At 40.7% G+C, this 21792-nt stretch overlaps 1 protein-coding gene across 3 annotated transcripts in view; it reads left to right on the forward strand.

Annotated features, from left to right (window-relative positions):
• ETV4 (ETS variant transcription factor 4) overlaps positions 1-15626 on the forward strand; it is a 59703-nt gene extending 44077 nt beyond the window's left edge. For 2 of the 3 annotated variants that reach the window (XM_073565336.1, XM_073565337.1), the window contains exons 9-13: positions 9827-9883; positions 10268-10336; positions 10759-10931; positions 12548-12649; positions 14876-15626. In XM_073565336.1, the coding sequence (XP_073421437.1) occupies positions 9827-9883; positions 10268-10336; positions 10759-10931; positions 12548-12649; positions 14876-15097 (623 nt within the window). In that variant the 3' untranslated portion in view covers positions 15098-15626. The remainder of the gene's footprint in view (positions 1-9826; positions 9884-10267; positions 10337-10758; positions 10932-12547; positions 12650-14875) is intronic. The other variant, XM_073565338.1, reaches the window with a different exon arrangement.
• The last annotated feature ends 6166 nt before the right edge of the window (positions 15627-21792 follow it).

Here is a 21792-nt window from a genome sequence, read left to right on the forward strand (position 1 = left end):
GAAAGGTGGAAGCCGCCATACGAAAGTGCAGCAGGAGAGGCTGTGTCAGAAGGGGTGAGCCAGGTTTCGGTGATGGCGAGGAAGGAGAGTTTGGTAGTAACAAAAAGATCATGGATGATGGATGAAAATCATTCTTTCTTTGAAGTAAAACATTTTTTTTAAAAACTGGCAAGGAAATGCTTTATCTGACAGAATCAGCTGTAATTCCGTGCTGCCCTGTCTGTATACTCTTTTACTTACTACAGCTCCTGGGCAGGGGAGGAAGGAAAAGAATATATACAGGCAGGACAGCATGGGATCACAAATCATTCTTTCTTTGAAGTAAAACATTTTTTTTAAAAACTGGCAAGGAAATGCTTTCTGACAGAATCAGCTGTAATTCTGTGCTGCCCTGTCTGTATACTCTTTTACTTCCTCCCCTGCCCAGGAGCTGTAGTATCATCAGACCACGTTCCTGTACAGTCACACAGCCAGTACACAGCAGAGGTGCATTTATAAGGCTATCTCGGCACAGGAACATTTTATTTAAAAACATTAAATTGAGGAAAATATTATTATTCCGAGATGTATTGACTAAAATAAACCTCTTTAAGGCCCTGTACGCATCCAGTAGCTGAGAGCGGAAGGCTCATCCAGCCGTCGGCTATGTCTCCCAAGTTCCCAATACACATGAACATTCAGCCCAGCCAAAGGCTCATGTTCTTTCAAAGAGAGTGGAGAAAGCTATTGTTGGGCAGCTCCAGCAGAGGCTTTTCTCCTGAATAATAAAAGGAGACCTCCTTTGTTGGAAGAGTCTACAAGCGCTCATACAATTTGTCTATGTACAGGGGGGGCGTTACATAAATTAGAATAATGGCTGGCCTTGCAAGTATCTTCAGTGACTGAAACATTAAAGTGGTAATGACGATTCTCAGGTAGATGTTGAACGTATCCTCTGAAAGTCTAAAGGGTCATTATTTGGTCTGCCATGTAGATGGAGGAAGAGGAGGCAGTGGTCTCTGTATTCCTGTTGCCTCCATGCAGGCTGTCTTCCTTGCTAATGAGCTAATGTCTGTCTGCTCCATCCAACGCCGCGTCGCCACATACGTCGGAATGTAAATAAATCTGCCTGTTTCAGGCACCTATATGAATTAAGAAAAGTGTGTTATAAAACTCCCAAGAATGGCTGGCCGTGAAATGACACAGCTAGACCTGTCAGAAGCCTGGTTTGTTTTAGAAATGGAGTTTTAATTTCCTCCTGTTTCCTCTGCTCCTGGAAAGCTTTAATGTACAGATGAATAAATGGGTTTGTCTGTATAGTGATACTTTTATGTGAGGTTTTTTCTTCAGTGCAGTGCTCGTCTATGAAACTAGGGGGCACTTGGTGTGTGTATATATATATATATATATATATATATATATATATATATATATATATATATATATACACTTTTTTTTTTTATTTAGTGATGTGACGGCCAAAGTATATAGAGCTATGTGTACTCATTCACACAAAATGGCTGATTTATCAGAACTGTGTTGTCCTTGGCAAACTAATCACAGCAGAGCTTTTATTTTTCCAAAGGAGAGTTAGAAATGAAAGCTGTATGGTAATTGGTTGCTACAAGACAACGGTGATGGTAATACCGTGAGACTGATCTGATAAATCTGCCTATAGGTCTCATTTGATTTAAAGGGTTTTACTCATACTTGTCAACTTTTGATAACTGACTCTATCAAGATACACCCCTTTGTTTCAACTTGCGTTTAATTTTACACATCTATCTCGCCCATAAAAAAAAAAAAAGCGGTGGTAAACCATAGCTTAATACAGAGCGGTTCTCTGCAGTCCTGTGTAACACTGTTGCCACCATACAGTGACAATGTAGTGGTAGATACCAGTTCTACACAGGCGCTTTGCAGACCTCATGTATGCTAAATGTACCGATCAATCCAGTAACTCTGCCGTGGCTTTCTCTCTGATGATAGTCAGGTTTTTTTTTTGTGTTTTTTTTTTTTTTTCTTGTCCATCTGGTCCTGACTGTCATGACAACTTCTTCCATCCATGACTCCTGTCTGCAGAATGTTACAGGCAATCTTTTTCAAGCACTGCCCTCTACTCCTCTTTGGTCAGACCTCAACTGGAATACGGTGTCCAGTTTTGGGCGCCACATTTTAAAAAAGGCATCAACAAACTGGAGCAAGTTCAGAAAAGAGCGACCAGAATGGTGACTGGTCTGCAAACCCTGTCTTATGAGGAAAGGTTGTGGGATTTCATAGAATCATAGAATCGTAGAGTTGGAAGGGACCTCCTGGGCCATCTGGTCCAACCCCCTGCTCAAAGCAGGATTCGCTAAATCATCCCAGTCAGATGTCTGTCCAGCCTCTGTTTGAAGACTTCCATTGAAGGAGAACTCACCACTTCTCGTGGCAGCCTGTTCCACTCATTGATCACTCTAACTGTCAAAAAGTTTTTTCTAATATCTAATCTGTGTCTCCTCCCATTCAGTTTCATCCCATTGCTTCTAGTCTTTCCTTGTGCAAATGAGAATAAAGTTGATCCTTCTACAATGTGACAGCCCTTTAGATATTTGTAGACAGCTATTAAGTCTCCTCTCAGTCTTCTCTTTTGCAAACTAAACATTCCCAAATCCATTTGGGAATGTTTAGCTTGCAGAAGAGAAGACTGAGAGGAGACTTAATAGCTGTCTACAAATATCTCAAGGGCTGTCACGTTGTAGATGGATCATCTTTATTCTCATTTGTACAAGGAAAGACTAGAAGCAATGGGATGAAACTGAATGGGAGGAGACACAGATCAGATATTAGAAAAAAACTGACAGAGTGATCAATGAGTGGAACAGGCAGCCACGAGAGGTGGTGAGTTCTCCTTCAATAGAAGTCTTCAAACAGAGGCTGGACAGACATCTGTCTGGGATGATTTAGCGAATCCTGTTTTGAGCAGGGGGTTGGACCAGATGGCCGAGGAGGTCCCTTCCAACCCTACAATTCTATGATTCTGCTACTCACATAGTGCTATATCCATCCAAAGTGTGACACATTAATTATACCTGCCTGGTGCCCGGCACAATAATAGTGCCGTTTTTGTCTCCACGCGGGAATGTCCCCATCTGTACTTCCATACAGTAATAGTGCCTTCTGTGTCATCATGTGGCAATGGTGCACATTTAATGTATACACATGGTTTTAGTGCCCCTTTTGTGCCAAACAGAAAGCTTAAACTTGCCTTTATAAGGGTGGAGGAGCAAAGAGCAGATTGTTTTCTGCTCCACCATACAGCTTTTATCTGGAAGGCTTGCCAACTTCTTTGGAATTCCAGGAGGTCTCACCCATTTCTGTAAGTCTCGCAGATGTTTCAAGAGTTGTAAATTATGGTTTTATGGAGACTTCACTTATATTAAAATGATTAAAACCAGGTTAAAATCCTTACCAAAATATTTTTAACTTCTACCATGGTCTTCCTTTACTAGACTTCCTCCATCTAGCCTTGGTGAAGTCATCTGTTGCTCGCGTAGCGTGACATCATTCAATAAGGAACCGTGCTTTAGCCTTTGGCTTTTTTGTGCTGTCACTGTGGGTGACCGATCGGTATACTGTTATGAATGGGTCACCGAGGAGAAAAAAGCAAAGCAAGCTAAGTCACAGAAAACCAGAGAGGTTGGTAACTATGCAGATTGCAGATCCCTGATCCTACCACACAACTAGCAGCAGCCGTGGAGCGTACCTACGATGATCCTAGACGCTTCGTCACAGCCGGAGGACTAAATAAGCCTGAAGCATGAAAAGGGGAAAACTGCCCCAGAGCAGACCCCAAAGGAATAGATGGCCCCCACACATGTATTGACGGTGAAACAAGATGAAGGCACAAACACAGGCAGGAAAATAGGCTGAGCAAAGGATGGGCCCAAACTAACTAGAGAGGAAAGGAAAGACACTGTCTGCAACCTGCAAAAAACCCTACAAAAATGTCCAAAAGTTCTGATAGCAAAATTAACCCTGAAGTCACTAGACTTCTCCCACTATATCAGCACTCTGAAATATTCTGAGACAGAGCAAAAAGAGACCAAACTAGTAAGCAAAGCAAATTGGCAAAATACTGATAAATAAGAGTGGAAATTCAGCACAGCCCCCAGCCGGGGCTGGCTGACCACACCAAAAAACTGAATAGGCCAGCAAAATCAAGTGTGAACAATAGCAGAAAAACTTAGCTTTAGATGACTGGAACAGAGCTGAAAACCAAGAGCTGACAAGCTAGAAGGAATCACCAGCAACTGAATAGGGCGTCGGTTGTCTTATATCCAATCTGAGACTCCTGAGGTCCAATCGTCATCCTCATTCTCAGGTGGCAGATCTCCACCAATCAAATCAGCCTCACTACCTCCTGTTACCACCAGAGGGTGTCTGGAAGGAGAACTCCCAACTGGTGAACCAGAGAATGAACTCGCAACAGTATACCTGTATTGTGTACGTATAGTTTAAAGTGTCCAATAGGGAAAGTTTTATACAAGTATATGCTATGTTTGGATTTCCTCCAGAGGACCTCTTTTCACAAATAAATAGATCATTGACTTTTATGATGTAGGATCAATACTTAAAGATGTACAAAGGGAAATGAAATGGTATACAAAGTATAAAGCCATGCACTATGGACTTTTAATGATTATCACTAATTGTCTAAATGATTTTACGATTACCGATAATTGCCGTGTGCGTAAAGCAATAATTGTCGGCCAAACACTCTCTAGGCAGATGTAAGCATCTCTATTTCTAAGGTCAACAAAGGATCTGGCCAGTGAAAACTTAATCTGTCAATTACTTATTCTGTTTTTATAGCCCCCAGAGGCATAACATTTTTGTGGCATCCTGTCAAATGGAATCTGTCAGTAGGATCAACCCTCCCAAGCCATCAATATGGGCATGCAGGTGCATAGGATGTTGATTAAAAAATGCCTTGATGGCTGCCATCCAATGTGTTACTCCCAAGAAATCCATGTTTTTATATATATATGTAAATGAGCAGTTAAAATCTATGAGCCGGACACTGATCTCACTGAGAATCTGTCTCCAGACCTTATTTTAAAGGAATAAGGGACGTTACCAGAGTGAGACATGTAGATCAGGAGAGCAGACTGTCGGTTATTACATGTCTCACACTGGTAACACCTTCTTTCATTTAAAATAAGCTCTGGAGGCAGATTGTCAGGGAGATCTATGTCCGTCTCATAGATTTTAACTGCTCATTTACATATTGAGAACATTTGTGGATTTTTCTGTAATAAGCCATAAGATCACAGATATCAAGGCATCATTTTATTCAGTTTTCTATGACCTACATGCCCATATAGATGGCTTAGCAGGGTTGATCCCACTAACAGATTCCCTTTAAAGGCCATGGACACCATTTTTCTTTTTTCACTCTGGAGTCTGCATTCCTTCATTCAATTTCAGACCCCAAAATATGAGCTTTGCAGCCTGATCCAGGTTCGGATTTTTTTTTTCTTACGTGAGTGTCCCTCCTTCCTGAAGAAAACAAAATGCTGGATGTGAGGTGTGTGTATCCAGTCTTCACTTTCTTTCCTGTACGAGCACAGCCTCAAAACTGCACTTATTTCTACTGCTTGTCCTTTCCTCCTCATCTGTAACATCCTTTCTGCTCTCCATAAAACTTTAGATACTTTCCCCCCTATCTGCTGCAGATCCATGTACAAAACCCTCCCTGTGGAGTGTAGAAAAAGCCATCAGGATCAGCTCTGACAGATCTGTTTAATTTTTCAACACTGACCTATATAGATATTTATTATGCTTGCTGCTATAGCGCCAACATATTCCGCAGTGTTATTACAGACATTGTCAGCATTGTCCTCTTGCAAACTCCTTGCAGATGTTATATAATTTGTACCCAGAAATTCAGAGTTGCAAATCAGCCGTGCTATAACCACTGATCCCCCACCTCCCCTCTCATTCTGCCCACCTGCTTTTAACGTATGTGGGATGAAGGCATTCTTGTTTCTATAGAACCTTTTTCCAGTCTGATCTCGGACAAGCATCTGCCAGAGTTTCTGTAGGGGAGAGTTTACAGGAGTAGCTAGGTCTGATCGATGTATAACCAAGGACTTGGGCTTTCCTATAGAGTCGTGTAGGCCGTTGTCAAGAGGAGCCTAGAAATGGAGACACCTGGCCCAGAGTGTCCGTGTGTGGTGCGGCTGCACTTTCTTTACTGTCCCCTGACCTTGCGTTTTCTAGCTCCAGTTTTTCTGCATCATCTACCAGGATTGCATTACGACGACCTTGAATGTAGCTGGCTCCCTCCCACCTGCCTGCTAGTCACTAACACTCATACATGGGCTTCTCGCTTTCTGAATGGAGTCTGAGGAATTTCATTCACAAAATGGAGGACAAGAGAAAGACAAGAAGTCCCCGTAGGGCTGTTCTGGTGCCGGCTTACAAAACTCGGCTGCTTTTTCATAGGCGGCTGACATCATACCAGAAATATGGGCTGTCTTGTGGTAACACTATCTGTTACTGTATTTCTGCCCAAGGCTATTAAGGCGCTGGGAAAAAAAAAACCTCCCTGCTATGGAGGTTACAAATACTCCTCTGACACAGCCAAACTGCAGCCCCAGCACTTACATTTAAAGGAGAGGCTCCAGCAATAACTAGGAAATTATGTGCAAACTAATTCAAGTTCTGTCTTTGGGAGCCCTGAGCCAGGCGTCTAATCTACAGATGCAATTTGGTGGATATTTGTCAATGATTTCAGGGTTTGCATCACTTCTAGCCTTAAAGTATTAGCTGTGCATGACTAATCTATTAGGACATTGGTAGACAAAGACCTGGAGCTTTTCAGAACCTAGGTATAGACAATGCCAGCTAAAGAACATTAATGCAAGCATTTTGTACAGTGGCTTGCGGAGGTGTTCACTCCCTCCTCCCTTTTTTTTTTTTTTTGTTTTTTTTTCTTGAGGGTTTGCTTAAGTTCATGTAAGGAACATGCCTACAACTCTGAACATCGTGGCTTTCTTTTTATTGTGATGCAAACCACAAATAGGACAAAATAGCTGGAAACTTAAGTGTGCATAACTATTCACCCCCTTAAAGCCAGTACTTTGTGAAGCCTCCTTTTGCAGCAATTACAGCTGCAAGTCGCTTAGGATATGTCTGTGATCTTCCCACATCTGGCCACTAGAATTTTTGCCCATTCTTCAAGGCACAACTACTCTAGCTCCTTCAAAGTTAGATAGTTTCATCTGGTGAACAGCAATTGTCAAGTCTGACCACAGATTCTCAATTGGGTTAAGGTCTGGGTTTTGACTAGCCCATTCCAAAACATTTACATATCTCCCTTTTAAACCACAAAAGTGTTATAGCAGTATTCTATGGGTCATTGTCTTTTCTCAAATTACTGACAGACTGATACAAGTTTTGCTCAAGAATATCCCTATATTTCACACCATCCATCATCCCCTCGACTTGGACCATTTTACTGTCCCTGCTGTCGAAAAACATCCCCAAAGCATGGAACTGCCACTACCATGTTTCACTGTGTGGATGGCGTTCTTCTGGTGATGAGCTGTGTTTAGCGCCAGACAAATCATTTATCTTGGTGGCCAAAAAGTTTAATGACCACAGCACCTTCCTTCATTCATTTGGGGAGTCTCCCACATGTCTTTTGGCAAACCAAAATGAGCCTTACAATTTTTGTGTAACTAAAGTCTCTTTTTCTACTCCCTTTTCAATTAAGGCCACCTCTATGGAGTGTACGGCTTACTGTGGTCGTATGGACTGATGCTCCAGTCTCTGATTGGGAACTCGGCAACTACTTCAGGGTTACCTTTTGGTCTCTGTGCTGCCTCTCTGTTTAATGCCCTCCTTGCCCAGGCTGGGTTTTGGTGGGCAGCTCTCTTGGCAAGTTTGTTGTGATACCATGTTCTTCAGTGATTGGGATTTTTTTTTTTTTTTTTATAACCCAACCCTGACTTGTAATTCTCAATGACTTTGTCTCTGATTTGTTTGGCGATCTCCTTGGTCTTCAGGGTGGTTTTTGGTTAGTGGTGCTACTTGCTTAATGGTGTTGCAGCCTCTATGGCCTCTCAGAAAAGGTGTGTGTATACTGACAGACATGTGACACTTAGGAAGTCCCCCGGTGTGCAATCTTTTACGAAGCATGGAACTCAACCCATTCACAGCCACTAATACATAATGGGTGATTTCTGTCGCAAACTGTTCAACACAAATCTAACATTATATTTGCTATACTGGTCTGATGGAAATTGCGGAAAATTCGGCTTTTTTTTTAAAAAAAAATCTTTACCCTCTTCTTGAGGATGTCCAAGGATCTTTGATAAGTATTAATACCCATTGAGATCTACTTTCATTTGGAGGAAATCGGAAACCAAATTGTGACTGCAACACACATATCCATCCATACACGTACGTACATACATACGTGCGTGTGTGTATTTTTATATATGCACACAAAACACTTGTACATGCAGTCGCGCACAATAGTGAATGGATGTTTGAACATGTGGACAGATAGGTGTAATATTTATTATTATTATGCATTTATATAGCGCCATTTATTCCATGGCGCTTTACATGTGAAAAGGGGAAATATAGGCAAGTGTAATATATATACAAAAGTAATAAACAAGTGTAAGACAAGGGATACACAAGTACATAAGGAGAGGGGACCCTGCCCCCGAGGGTTCACAGTCTACAGGGATGGGTGAGGATACAGTAGGAGAGAGTAGACCGAGGATCATTGCAGGCTGTAGGCTTGTCGGAACAGGTGGTATATCCCATGAAATGGCAGTAATTCTGGCAACCAATAATGTCTGAAGGTGGTGCGTATTGACTTTAGACAAATGAGAGATAATCGACTGTCGGAAGTGCCTGGCTGCAGTCTATTCCCGTTCCCCCATTAAAATAGATGCACAAATTGCTGAATGTGAGCATGTGTAAGGGGGGGTGTATAATGGGTTCAGGCAGCATTTTTTTTTTTTTTTTTTTTTTTTTTGTCAACTCAAATCTAGTCATACACTAGATAACTGTAGGCCGATGGCCTCCTCTCCTAACTATACACCTGCTTTCCCGGTTTGGACTGTCTATTGTGTATGACAAACATAGACCATGGTCTCACATATCACATTTGACACATGATTTCGGCATGGAGTCCCTACCAAATTCTGTGAAATCCGACCGTCTGATTTTTTTTTTGGTGGGCCGTTTCTTTGGAAATAAGTAGCATACTACTTTTATTTCAAGTAGATTCTATAGTGAAACGCCAAGCCTTAACTCTATTTAAGCTGTAAAAAAATCCAAAATTCGAGTGTCAGTACATTGTGTAATGGTAGTTTTTAGTGTATAGCACCCTCGGTACATTACAATTTTTGACCACTACCCTCAGGTGTCCACATCTAGAAGAATCTGGTATGAAACACTTGTATAGCAACATAACTTTATTTAACATTTTGGCTTATGTCACAAACCACTGAATTTTCTTTTATTTATTGTATCTAAACAGCTGGGGTCCGGGATAATGTAAACTCCAAAGGTATCAGAAACGGAAGCACAATTAGGATTTTCAGATGTGTTTACAATCCACTTCTCCATTGATTTGGCCTAATATAAACCTACAGCACATCTGGCTAATTAACTTATTTGCCATGTGTATTTTTAGGAGATTTAGATTCGCACCAGATTTCTGATTTTAGTGGAAGAACATTTCTGGTTTACATTTTCGGTACTTTTTTTTTTTTTTTTTCTTTTGATCAACGTTTTGTTTTGTTTTTTGTTTTTTTTGTTTCCCATTCTTTCTTGACAGATGTTCCTGGCTGTCAGTCCATGTACAGGAATGTGGAAGGCTACCCAAACATGGATGGTAATTATGACTTGTGAATTATATTTGTATCTTTTTGTTTAGTTATTCTTTTTTTGGAAGTGGGATGTCATAGTCGTAAAATAGAAGTTCTGATTGTAGGTTAGAGATGTCAGATATATCTCATAACCTGGTTTTGAAAGGATAAGTGATGTTCAAGAACGGTCATTGCACATAAGATACCTTTTATAGAAAGATCCCTTTACCTAAACTGCTTGAGCATTACTAGAAATTTGTAGGATTTGCATGGAAGTTCAGTATTTGGGCTACCTAATTTTCTCTACTTTTTAGTGTTCACCATTGTGTCGAGCAAAAAGTTTGTTTTATAGGATTAGGATTTTTAATGATGCAATCCTATTAAGTCATCTTTCCCATTTTCCGTTATAGGTTATGGTTATGAAAAACCCATGAGAAGTTTTGCTGATGATGCTTGTGTTGTGCCAGAAAAGTTTGAAGGTTGGTATCTAATATCACATAAGATCTGATTTTGGTAGATGTAATAAACTGGGAAGTATATTGACGCCTCTTGTCTTAAACTTGGATACAAATTGTCCTTAGGTCCACATTTCCTTAGTCATTAGGCATAGGGAACCAACAAGTAACCTTGTCCACGTAGACATAGACCTGTAATAGACTTGCTTGTTTTCCTGGTCTTCCTTGTCTTTAGCATGTCAACCATGGTGGACAGGAAAGAAGATCTCTAATATGTTCTTATCTACAGGGAATATTAAATCTGGGAGTATATTTTAGGAAAAGGAGGCCTTAGATAATTTGTGTGTTAAAGGGAATAAATATAAATTTTCTTATGCAAAAAGAACTTGCACGTTCTAGATCATATGTTGTTGATATGAGTTGACCTGACCTTTGTGGGATTACAGCAGGGGATATCAAACAGGAAGTTGGAACCTATAGAGATGGACCTCCATACCAAAGACGTGGATCCTTGCAGCTGTGGCAGTTCCTCGTGGCTCTGCTGGATGATCCCACAAACTCTCATTTCATCGCCTGGACAGGTCGGGGCATGGAGTTTAAGTTGATAGAACCAGAAGAGGTAAGACTGCAGGCTTTCCCATTCTGAATAATGCTTTGCTTTTCACCATGTACACACTTTTATAGACTTTAACTGAGAATTTCTCCTTATTTATACATTTTACCCCTAATGTCAGTCTACTTTTGGTTTTGTTTTTATCAACCAGTAATTTTTTTTTTTTTTTATTGGTGCAATCACATAGCAGCTAATTTTTCTCTGTTTTCATTCTGTTACAAGAGAAAAAAATCTATATTCTGGAGGATATGGATTTTTGTAATTGGCTCTGTACAAATTCATCAAAACTTACTCTAGGCTGCATCTTCTGGATGCAACCAGTCTTCAGGAGACACTGAGCATTATAAGGTTGTGTCTTATGTCAGGGCACATGGGGACTTCCAAGGCCTGATCACTGCTGGGAGACACCAGAGATGTGCCACCAGGGACAGAGTTGCATGGAAGGCTAATTGGACAACCTGGTTTCCAGTAGCTTCGCCATGCCCGTTCTAAATGACTGATGGGTCTCTCCCTATACACAAACGGTGAGAGACTTGTCACTCCTGAGGAACAGGCAGGGAGGAGCTGCAGAGGACCCACCAGTCCAATTAGTCTTCTGTGTTCAGTCCCCAACAGCTTCTAAAGTGTGTTTCTCTGAAATGCCACAGTGCTTGAATCAAACGTACCTGACTGAGCTCCTAAAGCCAGTGCCTGATACGTGCTACCTGTGGATGGTGCAATATGGATCAGCTGTCAGGTTCCCTTTTTACAAAACTTCTTGTGAACTTTTTTTTTCAATGTTATCATTTTTGGGTGGACACATGGTTTGCTGTGATCAATGTGTACTATAAATTTCAGTTTTGGTTTGCATTTTTACTTCAACACTCCTATTAAACTGCAGTTTAATAAGTGTTTATGTAGGGTTTGCATACATCTTTAATGTATAACCATGTAATTGGCCTGTCAATCATATCAGGAATGGGATGGGGCCAATCTTACCATGATGCCAAAAAGAAATGAATATTCATTGCCCTCCACGCCCATGGGCGTAGAATGCAGTGAATATTAATTTCTCTTTAGCAGCGGGCACTGGAGTTAGCCGCAGCCGCCTGCTCACAAGCCTCTGTGACCCGCTGCTCTGCCAAAATAGCTCCCCCACCACAGCCAGAGCCAGTACATCCAGACTATAAGACGCACCCCCCATTTTCCTCCATATTTTGGGAGGAAAAATGTGTCTTCTAGTCTGAAAAACATGGGAATTATTTTCCCATCTATTTTGGGCAGTGGGCATCAAAGCGTAAAAAGTAGACATACTATCCTAGTATTGAGGTTAGTCATTTCTTGACTTGTAGTTGTGATAATGTCAAATCTCCCTCAAAACTTAAGAAATTCTGGCCATCCCTAACCTTTATTTTACCTCCACCCAAGCTTGTCCATACTACTGGATTTGTTCTCTTCTGTTCTCGAATGTCACAGCTGGGTGACTCTCTGCAGTAACAGCCTGGGCAAGCTGAAAGGTCTTGTATGCCTAAAGGCAATAAATACAAAGTACGAAAGAAAGGAAGAAAATGATTAAGTTAACCTCTGTCTAGCTATTCAGGCTTATTAGAGTCTGTTTTGACGCTTGTGACCTATTTTTGCAGGTTGCCAGACTTTGGGGCATGCAGAAAAACCGGCCAGCCATGAACTATGACAAGCTCAGTCGGTCACTGCGCTATTACTATGAAAAGGGAATTATGCAAAAAGTGAGTATATTAAAGCAAGCATTATCTTTGTTCTTTTACTCTTTGCTGTCTATTTTGGGTACAATAGTAGATAAAAATAGTTAATAAATGCGTTCTGTTAACATTTTAACTTTTACAAAGGCTTCTAATTGAATCCAGTGATATAATGCCAGACACAAACCCCATTGAAGAGTTATTCCCAAAATTTAAAGATATAACTTCTCCAAAGAATAGGTGATGACTTGTGGACCATTCCAAATTTGACCCCTAGGGTCCACACTGTTAAAAGGGTTCTCCAGAAGTAGATGATAGTACTTGCATAAATGAGCACTGGGCATGTTATAGTTTTTGATTTCTTAAATTCCCTTACAGTTGATGTCCTAAACTGAATATGGTTATGTAGACAGATGCTTTTAGAGACTGCTGGTCGTTAAAGGGGTTTTCCAGGATTTTTTTAAACTTTTCTCTCATGGACGTAAAAAAATTATAGGCTAGTAGTTGCTAACTACAAGCCTGTTCTGAGCTGGTATATATCTTCGCCGGCCAGAACGGTCATTGATCACTCCTGCCAGTGACTCTGCAGCTTTCAGTGATGGCTTCCTCTCTGTTCTGTTGATGGGCGTCAATTCCGATGTGCTGCTGAGTGTCTTCCTGCTCCCCACTGCGTAACTGCAGGGAGCCAGCTGACAATCTGCAAGATAACAGAGCAGACTGGAAGATGAAGAGTTGTTCTGTTGTGTTGAAGCAGCAGAATCAAAGCATGAATGGTCTGTGATCGCTCTGAGCCGACGCCATGTAGAGCAAGCAGGTAGTGAGCAACTACCTGCCGGTCAGTTCTTATCCTCTTGAGAAAAAATTAAAATGGTCCCGGATAGAGTTGAGCGACTTTGGTCGGATCGGGTTTCGTGAAACCCGACTGAAGCAAAATTTGAGTCTGATGAAACTGGTCCAACTAGGGCAAAAAAAGTCGGAGTTTCGTCCGAAACCCGACCCCAAAGCAAGTCAATGGGGAATAAAAGTCGGCATTGGGTGGATGAATGTCATCCGCTCAATGCCGACCTTTATTTCCCATTGACTTGCATTGGGGTCGGGTTTCGGACGAAACTCCGACTTTTTTTGCCCTAGTCGGCCAGTTTCATCCGACTCAAATTTTGTTTCAGTCGGGTTTCACGAAACCCGATCCGACCAAAGTCGCTCAACTCTAGTCCCGGATAATCCCTTTTAAAGGCATCTTGGATAATAAATGTTTTGTTTTTTTTTTTTTTTTTCTTTTTATGTTGAGATATATTCACACATGAAACCTAGGATTGTAATATTGCCCCTAACGGTCATACAGACAAAACTCTGCAGCTCCGAGCCATAGGTCTTATATGTTAACGTTTTATGCATCATGATTCTCCAAAGCAATGCTTCTAAGGCCATGTGTACACATTGAGTATTTGGTGAGGTTTTTTTACCCCAGTATTTGTAAGCCAAAACCTGGAGTGCAACAGTCAGAGGATCTGGCTTACAAATACTGGGGTAAAAAACTCACCAAATACTGAATATGTGCATGTGGTCTAAGGCAGAATAACCTGGAATTGTGCTATTGGATGGAGAATGCCATGTATGTATTTAGAGGTACAAGTCAGGGACAGACATCAGGGAATACTGTTATTGCTTTATACAACTTATTTACTTTGCGACTAAGACCTCATGCCCAAGATGATCACAATTTCCATTATTGATTTGAAATGGCAGTTTATGTGATTTTATAGCTGGTATTAGTCTTAAGGCAAAGGTTAAAGGCAACCTCAAACAAATCCATATTGCTAAGTTTTATATTGTTTTTCTTTTTTTTTTTTTTTTTTTTGTTCGATATTGTATTAATGATAAAGGTGCATTATATGCTCAAATGCTAGAAATAATATTTGGTATTATGCTCTAATTGGGCTATATTCACAAGTAGCATTTTTGCAGCCTCTTTTTTTTTTTTTGCCTAACCAAAACCTGGTAGAGCAAAATCTGCATTTTGAAAGCGTTTTAACTTTTTTTTGCGATGATCTTTAGCTGTGTTTCTTTGATGCGGATTACATGTCTGATTTGTCTACAGTACATGATTTCAAGAAAGTTACTTTTATCCTTTAAAAATGCTGCAAAATCACTTCTTCTGAACAGAAGCTTACCATCTGATTTAGTAGGGTGGTTAATTTTTTTTTTTTTTGTATATGAAACACTTTACCAATTGTGTTTTTTGTCTTATTTCAGGTGGCTGGCGAGCGTTATGTCTACAAATTTGTGTGTGAACCCGAAGCTCTGTTTTCCTTGGCTTTTCCTGACAATCAACGTCCTGCCTTGAAATCGGAGTTTGACCGACAGATCAGCGAAGAAGATACTGTCCCCTTGTCACACCTGGATGAAGGCGGCATGTACCTTCAAGACGTGGGAACGGTCCCTTCCCAAAACTATAAAGGCAGCTACAATTACTAGACATGGCCGCCATGTAATCTTGTATATATGGATACATTTTGTTAGGAATCCTATGAATGTAGATGCTTTTTTGTTTTTATTGCCAGAACCTGGTGTTTTTAAGCAACATGGACTCTAGCGGGTAGGTGCTGAAGATACCGCTGTTAGTTATTAAAACCCAGGTTATATTTGGGCGTTTGTAACATGGCTTTTTCAAGATACACTCCTTGGCTGTGGTGTATTTGAGCACCAAGTTTTAGATTTCTCTTAATACGGCTAAGCTTGTTAATGATTGATTTCAGGAAATGCATGTTCTCTAGCATCGAGCATTGAAGGCAAAATCCTTTCCTTCAGTTTTATTTTGTTTTGTTTTTTAAGTGGCATTTAGGTTTTTGGGATGTTTAAGGGTTTTTTTTTTTTTTGTGTTTTTATCTTGGAAAGGATTTTGTTGAGTGGATTTCAGCAAAGACCCCATCAAACCAGTGCAATAATCCAGGAATCTACCAATGCTTTTGTTTTCTGCCTTTTGAAATTAAACTGTTTGAAGAAATCCTGTCTTGTTTTCTTATGTTGTCTATTAAATTTGTTTGTTTGTTTTTTTGTTTTTTTGTTTTTTTTTATTTGATCTGTCCTGTCTGGAAGCCAACACAGTTTCTCTTCTCGTTTATAGTTTTTTTTTTTTTTTTTTTTTTTTTTTTTTTTTTACCTTGTAAATGATTGGATTGTTAAGAGATTCTCAGAATACATAAGGCTCTGCTTTCTTTATTGAAACAGCGCCACTTTTATCCGTGGCTTGTGACTGGAATTGCATCTCGGCCCCATTTATCTGCAGTATCAATAATGCACAGAAGTTGCAATACAAGACCCATCCCCTGCACAAATGTTATGCTGCTCTTGGAAAGCAGACTGGCTTTTCCAATATTGAACCAGCATGTAAAAATGTCTGTACACGTGTAGTTATCAGCTGTAAAATGTTTTTGATTCCCCTTTCCCTGTATAATGTAACTTGTACATTTAAAGGGCTGGTATTGCTGCATATAAATGGGTCTGGATTGCAATCACAACATGCATTAAATGTCATCTGTTGCTGCAATGCTTGTTTCAAGAAAGCAGCCGTGTTTTCCTATCCCAAACAACCCCTTTAAGGCATGTTCATGTGTTTTGTAAGACCGTACCAGCTATGGAGCTGATATTTCAATATCTCACCTCTACGTGTTGCTGCAAATTTCTGCAGAGAAACCAACATTAAAGAGGTTGTCTACAGTGACTGACTGCAGACATGTGAATCCTCGCATTGCGTGCAGTGTATGTTGTGAGGATTCTCCGGGGGCAGCTGGTACATGACCGCAAGTATGGGATTTGTATACAACTAGTTGGGGGTAGCCTCGCTTAATGCAAGTGTGTTAAGCGAGGCTGGAAACGGTCTAGTTGGAATGTTGCTTGGAGAATCCTCACAGTACGCAAGTCTACAGTCAGTCACTGCAAACTTGTAGCTTAAGATCACACAACCTCTTTGAGGCTGCAGTTCCACAATGAGCATTTTTTTGTTGCAGGTTTTCTGTAGCATTTCCATTTTTTTCATTGTGTTTTTGACACTGCGTTGTTTGTATGTTATATTTTAAATAAATCTGCTTTGCTTTTTATATTTCCTGATTGCTTTGCCGGCACTTTAATAGTTGTGTGTTTTACACACTGCGCTTTTTTGTGTAGAGAAAACACCCGGTGTCAATAGCTCATTGTGGGAACTAAACCTTTGCATGTCTTTGAAATTCTCTACTGGGTCATTTGTGTAATTCAGTGCAGATTTCACCCATTTTGCAATGGAAGAAGTGAAATCTGCATCAAAATCCGCTTGTAGCAGACCTGGGCAAACTACAGTCCTGCTCATTGTTATTGGCACCCATGAAGTTTAAGTACAGAATGTGGAATATCACTTGATTATTTTTTTTTTTTCAACAGAAATAGTTTTGTATTTAACACGAGGGATATATATATATATATATATATATATATATATATATATATATATATATATATATCTCTATATCCTTTCGAAAGTATTTGGCCCCATGGAACTTTTCAACCTTTTTCCCACATATCCGGCTTCAAACATAAAGATACCGAATGTAAATTTTTGGTGAAGAATCAACAACAAGTGGGACACAATTGTGAAGTTGAACAAAATTTATTGGTTATTTTAAATTTATGTGGACATTCAAAAACTGAAAAGTGGGGCATGCAATATTATTCAGCCCCTTACGTTCATTGTGGATCTCTGAATGAGCCAATGTTGTCCTAAATGACTAATGATGATAAATATAATCCACCTGTGTGTAATCAAGTCTCCGTATAAATGCACCTGCTCTGTGATAGTCTCAGGGTTCTGTTTGATGCACAGAGAGCAGCATGAAGACCAAGGAACACAACAGGCAGGGCCGTGACTACCTCTTGAAGCTCATCAAGAGAATGCCAAGAGTGTGCAAAACAGTAATCAAAGCAAAAGGTGGCTACTTTGAAGAACCTAGAATATAAGACATATTTTCAGTTGTTTCACACTTTGTTAATTATATAATTCCACATGTGTTAATTCATAGGTTTGATGCCTTCAGAGTGAATCTACAATTTTCATAGTCATAAAAATAAAGAAAACTCTTTGAATGAGGTGTGTCCAAACTTTTGGTCTGTACTGTGTGTGTATGTATGTGAATATATATAAATATTATGCAGATGATAAACAAAAACAATGGGAGGGAAAAATGGAAATATCGAAAGCTTGCTGTGACACTGGTATTAGCATCCTTTACATTAAATTAGTATGGAAGCCCATTTTAACTCTCCTGTGGTAGATCACAAATGAGAATCACCTGGGATTGTCGGTGCCCATGTGACATGAATTGGCCAATGAATGATGACTTCGGTGTTTTAATAAGCCCTGATCCTTTGTCACAAAGGTGAAGACAAGGGAGCTGTCTGAGGACATCAGAACTGCTATTAGCAAACACAAGACTTCCAAAGGGTACAAGGCCATCTCCAAAGACCTTGGTAACCCAGTTTCAATCGTGCACAATGTTAAGGTTGTCAAGCATGGAACAGTCAAGAACTTCCTTGGACATGGAGGAAAGAAGAAAATTGACAAAAGATATCTTTGAAGGTTGGTGCGAATGGTGGAAAAAAAATCGCATCAAACGTCCAAAGGCCAACCTGAAACAGTCTGGGGTCATGGTTTCAACAAGTACCCTACGCCGCCCACTAAACCAAGTAGAGCTGTATAGGAAGAAGGCCAAGGAAGAAACCATTGCTGAAGAAAAGACCTAAAAAGAAACAACTGATCTTTGCCAAAGAGTACCTTAGCAAACCACAATCCTTCAGGGAAACTGTTCTGTGGACAGATGAAACAAAAATTGAACTTTTTGGCAAAGCAACAGTTTGTTTACAGATGGTGCAATGAAGCTTATAAGGAAAAGAACACCCTACCAACAGTTAAGCATGGTGGAGGATCCATAATGCTGTGGGGTTGCTTTGCTGCATTTGGTACTGTAGGCCTTGACTATATCACAGGAATCATGAAATCAGAGAATTATCAATAGATTTTAGAGTGAGATGTCCTACTCAATGTAAGAAAACTTGGTTTGAGTCAAAGATCATGGGTCCTCCAGCAAGACAATGACTCGAAGCATACATCCAAAAGTACACCGGAATGGATGAAAAGAAAAAATGGACTTTTTTAAAATGGCCATCAATGAGTCCTGAACTCTATCCCATTGAAAATCTGGGGTGAGAGGAAATCTGCCATTGGGAAAAAGAACCATACAAACATTCAAGAGCTTGAACAAACTGCAAAGGAAGAATGGGAGAAAATACCAGCTAAGTGCAAGAAGCTTATAGATGGCTACAAGAAATGTTTGGAGGCTGTCTTCAATGCCAAAGGGTGTGCAAACAAGTATTAATTAGAGGTGCCTTTATTTGCTGCACATGCTGTTTGTTTTGTTTGTTCTGTTTCTTCATTGTTTTTCAACTTACATGTTGCAGTTTTAAAGTCTTATTGTTTTACTTTGTATCACTAATTAAAAAATCCAGAGGATATAACTTTGGTACTAGAAATGGGCGGACGCTTGGATGTTCGGGTTCAGCCCAACAGTTACAAAAAGTTTGTGTACCAGAACAGAACCCGGACCGTTTTCACTTAAAGGGTGGGCCTGAACAGCAGCGCAACAAACACCGCTTTTGATTGGCGGTAAAATCATCACCGACGGTCAGATAGCTGCGGTTCCCACTCTTATCAAATGACAGCATGAGTGCGCAGAAGTGTTTTTTTATGGTATAAAGTTTACCTCCGCTCACTGGTGTCAGCTGATGGGACTACTGCTCATATCAGCTGACGCCTGCTGCCTCTAAAAACAGTGAGAGGATTAGCAGATGATAGAAGCATTCATCAGCCTGCGCTGTAAAAACAAATAAAAACAACGTGGACTCCCCTGTAATTTTGATAACCAGCCAGGCAAAACACAGCTGAGGGTTGGAACCCTCAGCTGTCAGCGTTAGCAAGGCTGGTTATCAAGAATAGAGAGGTCCCCACTCTGTTTATAATTATTTAAATAGAAAAAAAAGGCGTGTGGTGATATCACCTTTAGCACAGTGAGAAATAGCCTCATGGTGCAGAGGCGAGTTCACCGGGAGAATTTTACCGTGGTGAATTTGAACTGCGGTGAACTCTCCTCTGCATCATGATACTTTTTCTTAGTGTGCTAGCGGTAATCTCACAGAGGTCACTTCAGTTCATTTGCCCGGCTGGGAACACAGCCTCAGTGACCGGCTGTAACCTTGATGACATCACCGCTGAGCAGCTCATTCATCAGTGGTTCTCAGCCTGGACGATCGAATCTTGGCACAGTCCAGGTTGAAAACGGATTATCCTCCAGACAAGGATTATGGCATGGGACAGAACAACTGAAAGGTGGGGGATGTTAGTTTTTTTTTTTTTTTATCTTTGTTTTATTACAGGAGAAGAGAAATTTGGTGGAATAGGTGTTTTTTAAATGTGAAAGTGTGATTTGTTTTGTTTCAAATAAAAGACTATACTTACTGGGTCTTTATTTTACAATACAACTATAGGAATAGTAGGGATAGGTGCCTTATAGATGCCTCTCCATTACTATGCCATGGGCTTGATGTCACCGGACAATACAAAGGTGACATCAACACCACAAATATGAACTCTACTTGCCACCTCTACAGGCCAAGAGGGAAAAGGTGGGCAAAGTGCCAGAATTGGTGCATCTGCTATTTTTAAGCTGAGGAGGGCCCAATATCCATGACCCTTCACCAGCCTGAGAATACCAGCCCCTAGCTGTCTGCTTCAGCTAGGTTGGTTGTCAAAAATGGGGGGACCCCACGACATTTTTTAAACTATTTAGTTTAAGAAAACAGTTTGGGGACACCGCTAATCTTGATAACCAGCCTTGCGAACACTGACAGCTGAAGGTTGCAATGCCCAGCCATGAGTTTTGCCTGGCTGATTATCAAAAGTACAGTGGAACCCATGCCATTTTTTTTTTCAGCACAGGTACCTGCTGATGAATACTCCCATCAGTCGCTCATGCTTTCACTGTTATTAGCCGCAGCAGGCGTCGACTGAGTAGTTCCATCAGCCAACACCAATGACTGGAGGTAAACTTTGTACCTCCGATCATAGCTGCAGCTCATGCTGTCATTTGACAGCGTGGGAACCCCGGCTGTCTGATCGGCGGTGATGATTTTACTGCCGATCAGAAGCAGTGTTTGCCACGCTGTCATGCACATGACAGCATGACAAAAACTCGGTGTTCGGGGGGCTGTACCAGAACAGTAACATGGACTTCCTGGGGAAGTCAGTGTTTGGTGTCTGTACCCGAACAGTAGGTGTTCACACCGAACTTCGCTGTTCTGGTTCGCCTATCTCTATTTGATATATTTCCATTTATTTCTGAAGATATTGTACAGTCTATGAAAAAAATGAAGGGGTGTCAATAATGGTGACAAGCACTGTACAACCCGGGGGCTACATCTGGCCCTTTAGCTGTTCCTATTTGGCCCACAGACCAGGACAGCAATAGGGCTGGTGGCCCATAGGACGCACGCTATGGCCACCCTTCCCGCCATCTATACTTTGAGGGGGCTGCTGGGAATAATACTGTGAAGAGATGGAATCATACTTGCTTTTGGGAGGAGCTCTTAATCCTAGTACAAGGACTGAATAGCAAGAGCAGTGGGAGTTACTGCTTTTTTTATAAATTTTAGAAAAATCTGTAAAATTATGACTTTGATCTGCTCAATAATAAGCATTAATATAAAATGTTGATGTTGAAAATCACTTCAAGATATTGGTTCGTCCCTTTGTAATAGTCATGATCTCTCACATGGCCCCTCAGGAAAATTAAAGGAGCTATCAGGACAATTTTTTATTCATTTATTTTTCTCATGGATCTAAGAACTGACAGGCATGTAGTTGTTAATTTACCTGCCTGTTTTCCCCAGTGCTGGCTCAGACTGGTCAAAGATCACTGCTGCCGGCAATTCTGATGTCTCATTTGAATTGAAGGCAACATAGCAGTTTGTTGTCTTCTGGGCTGCTCAGTCCACAGGGTGTGACTGCTGAAGTCATGCTGATTGACATTTGGCCTTAGGGTCCCGTCACACACAGCGATCTCGCTAGCGAGATCGCTGTGTGACGGGGATCA

Source organism: Dendrobates tinctorius, unplaced genomic scaffold (genome assembly GCF_039654945.1).
Source record: "Dendrobates tinctorius isolate UK_male_01 unplaced genomic scaffold, ASM3965494v1 ptg000667l, whole genome shotgun sequence".
NCBI classification, from domain to species: domain Eukaryota; kingdom Metazoa; phylum Chordata; class Amphibia; order Anura; family Dendrobatidae; genus Dendrobates; species Dendrobates tinctorius.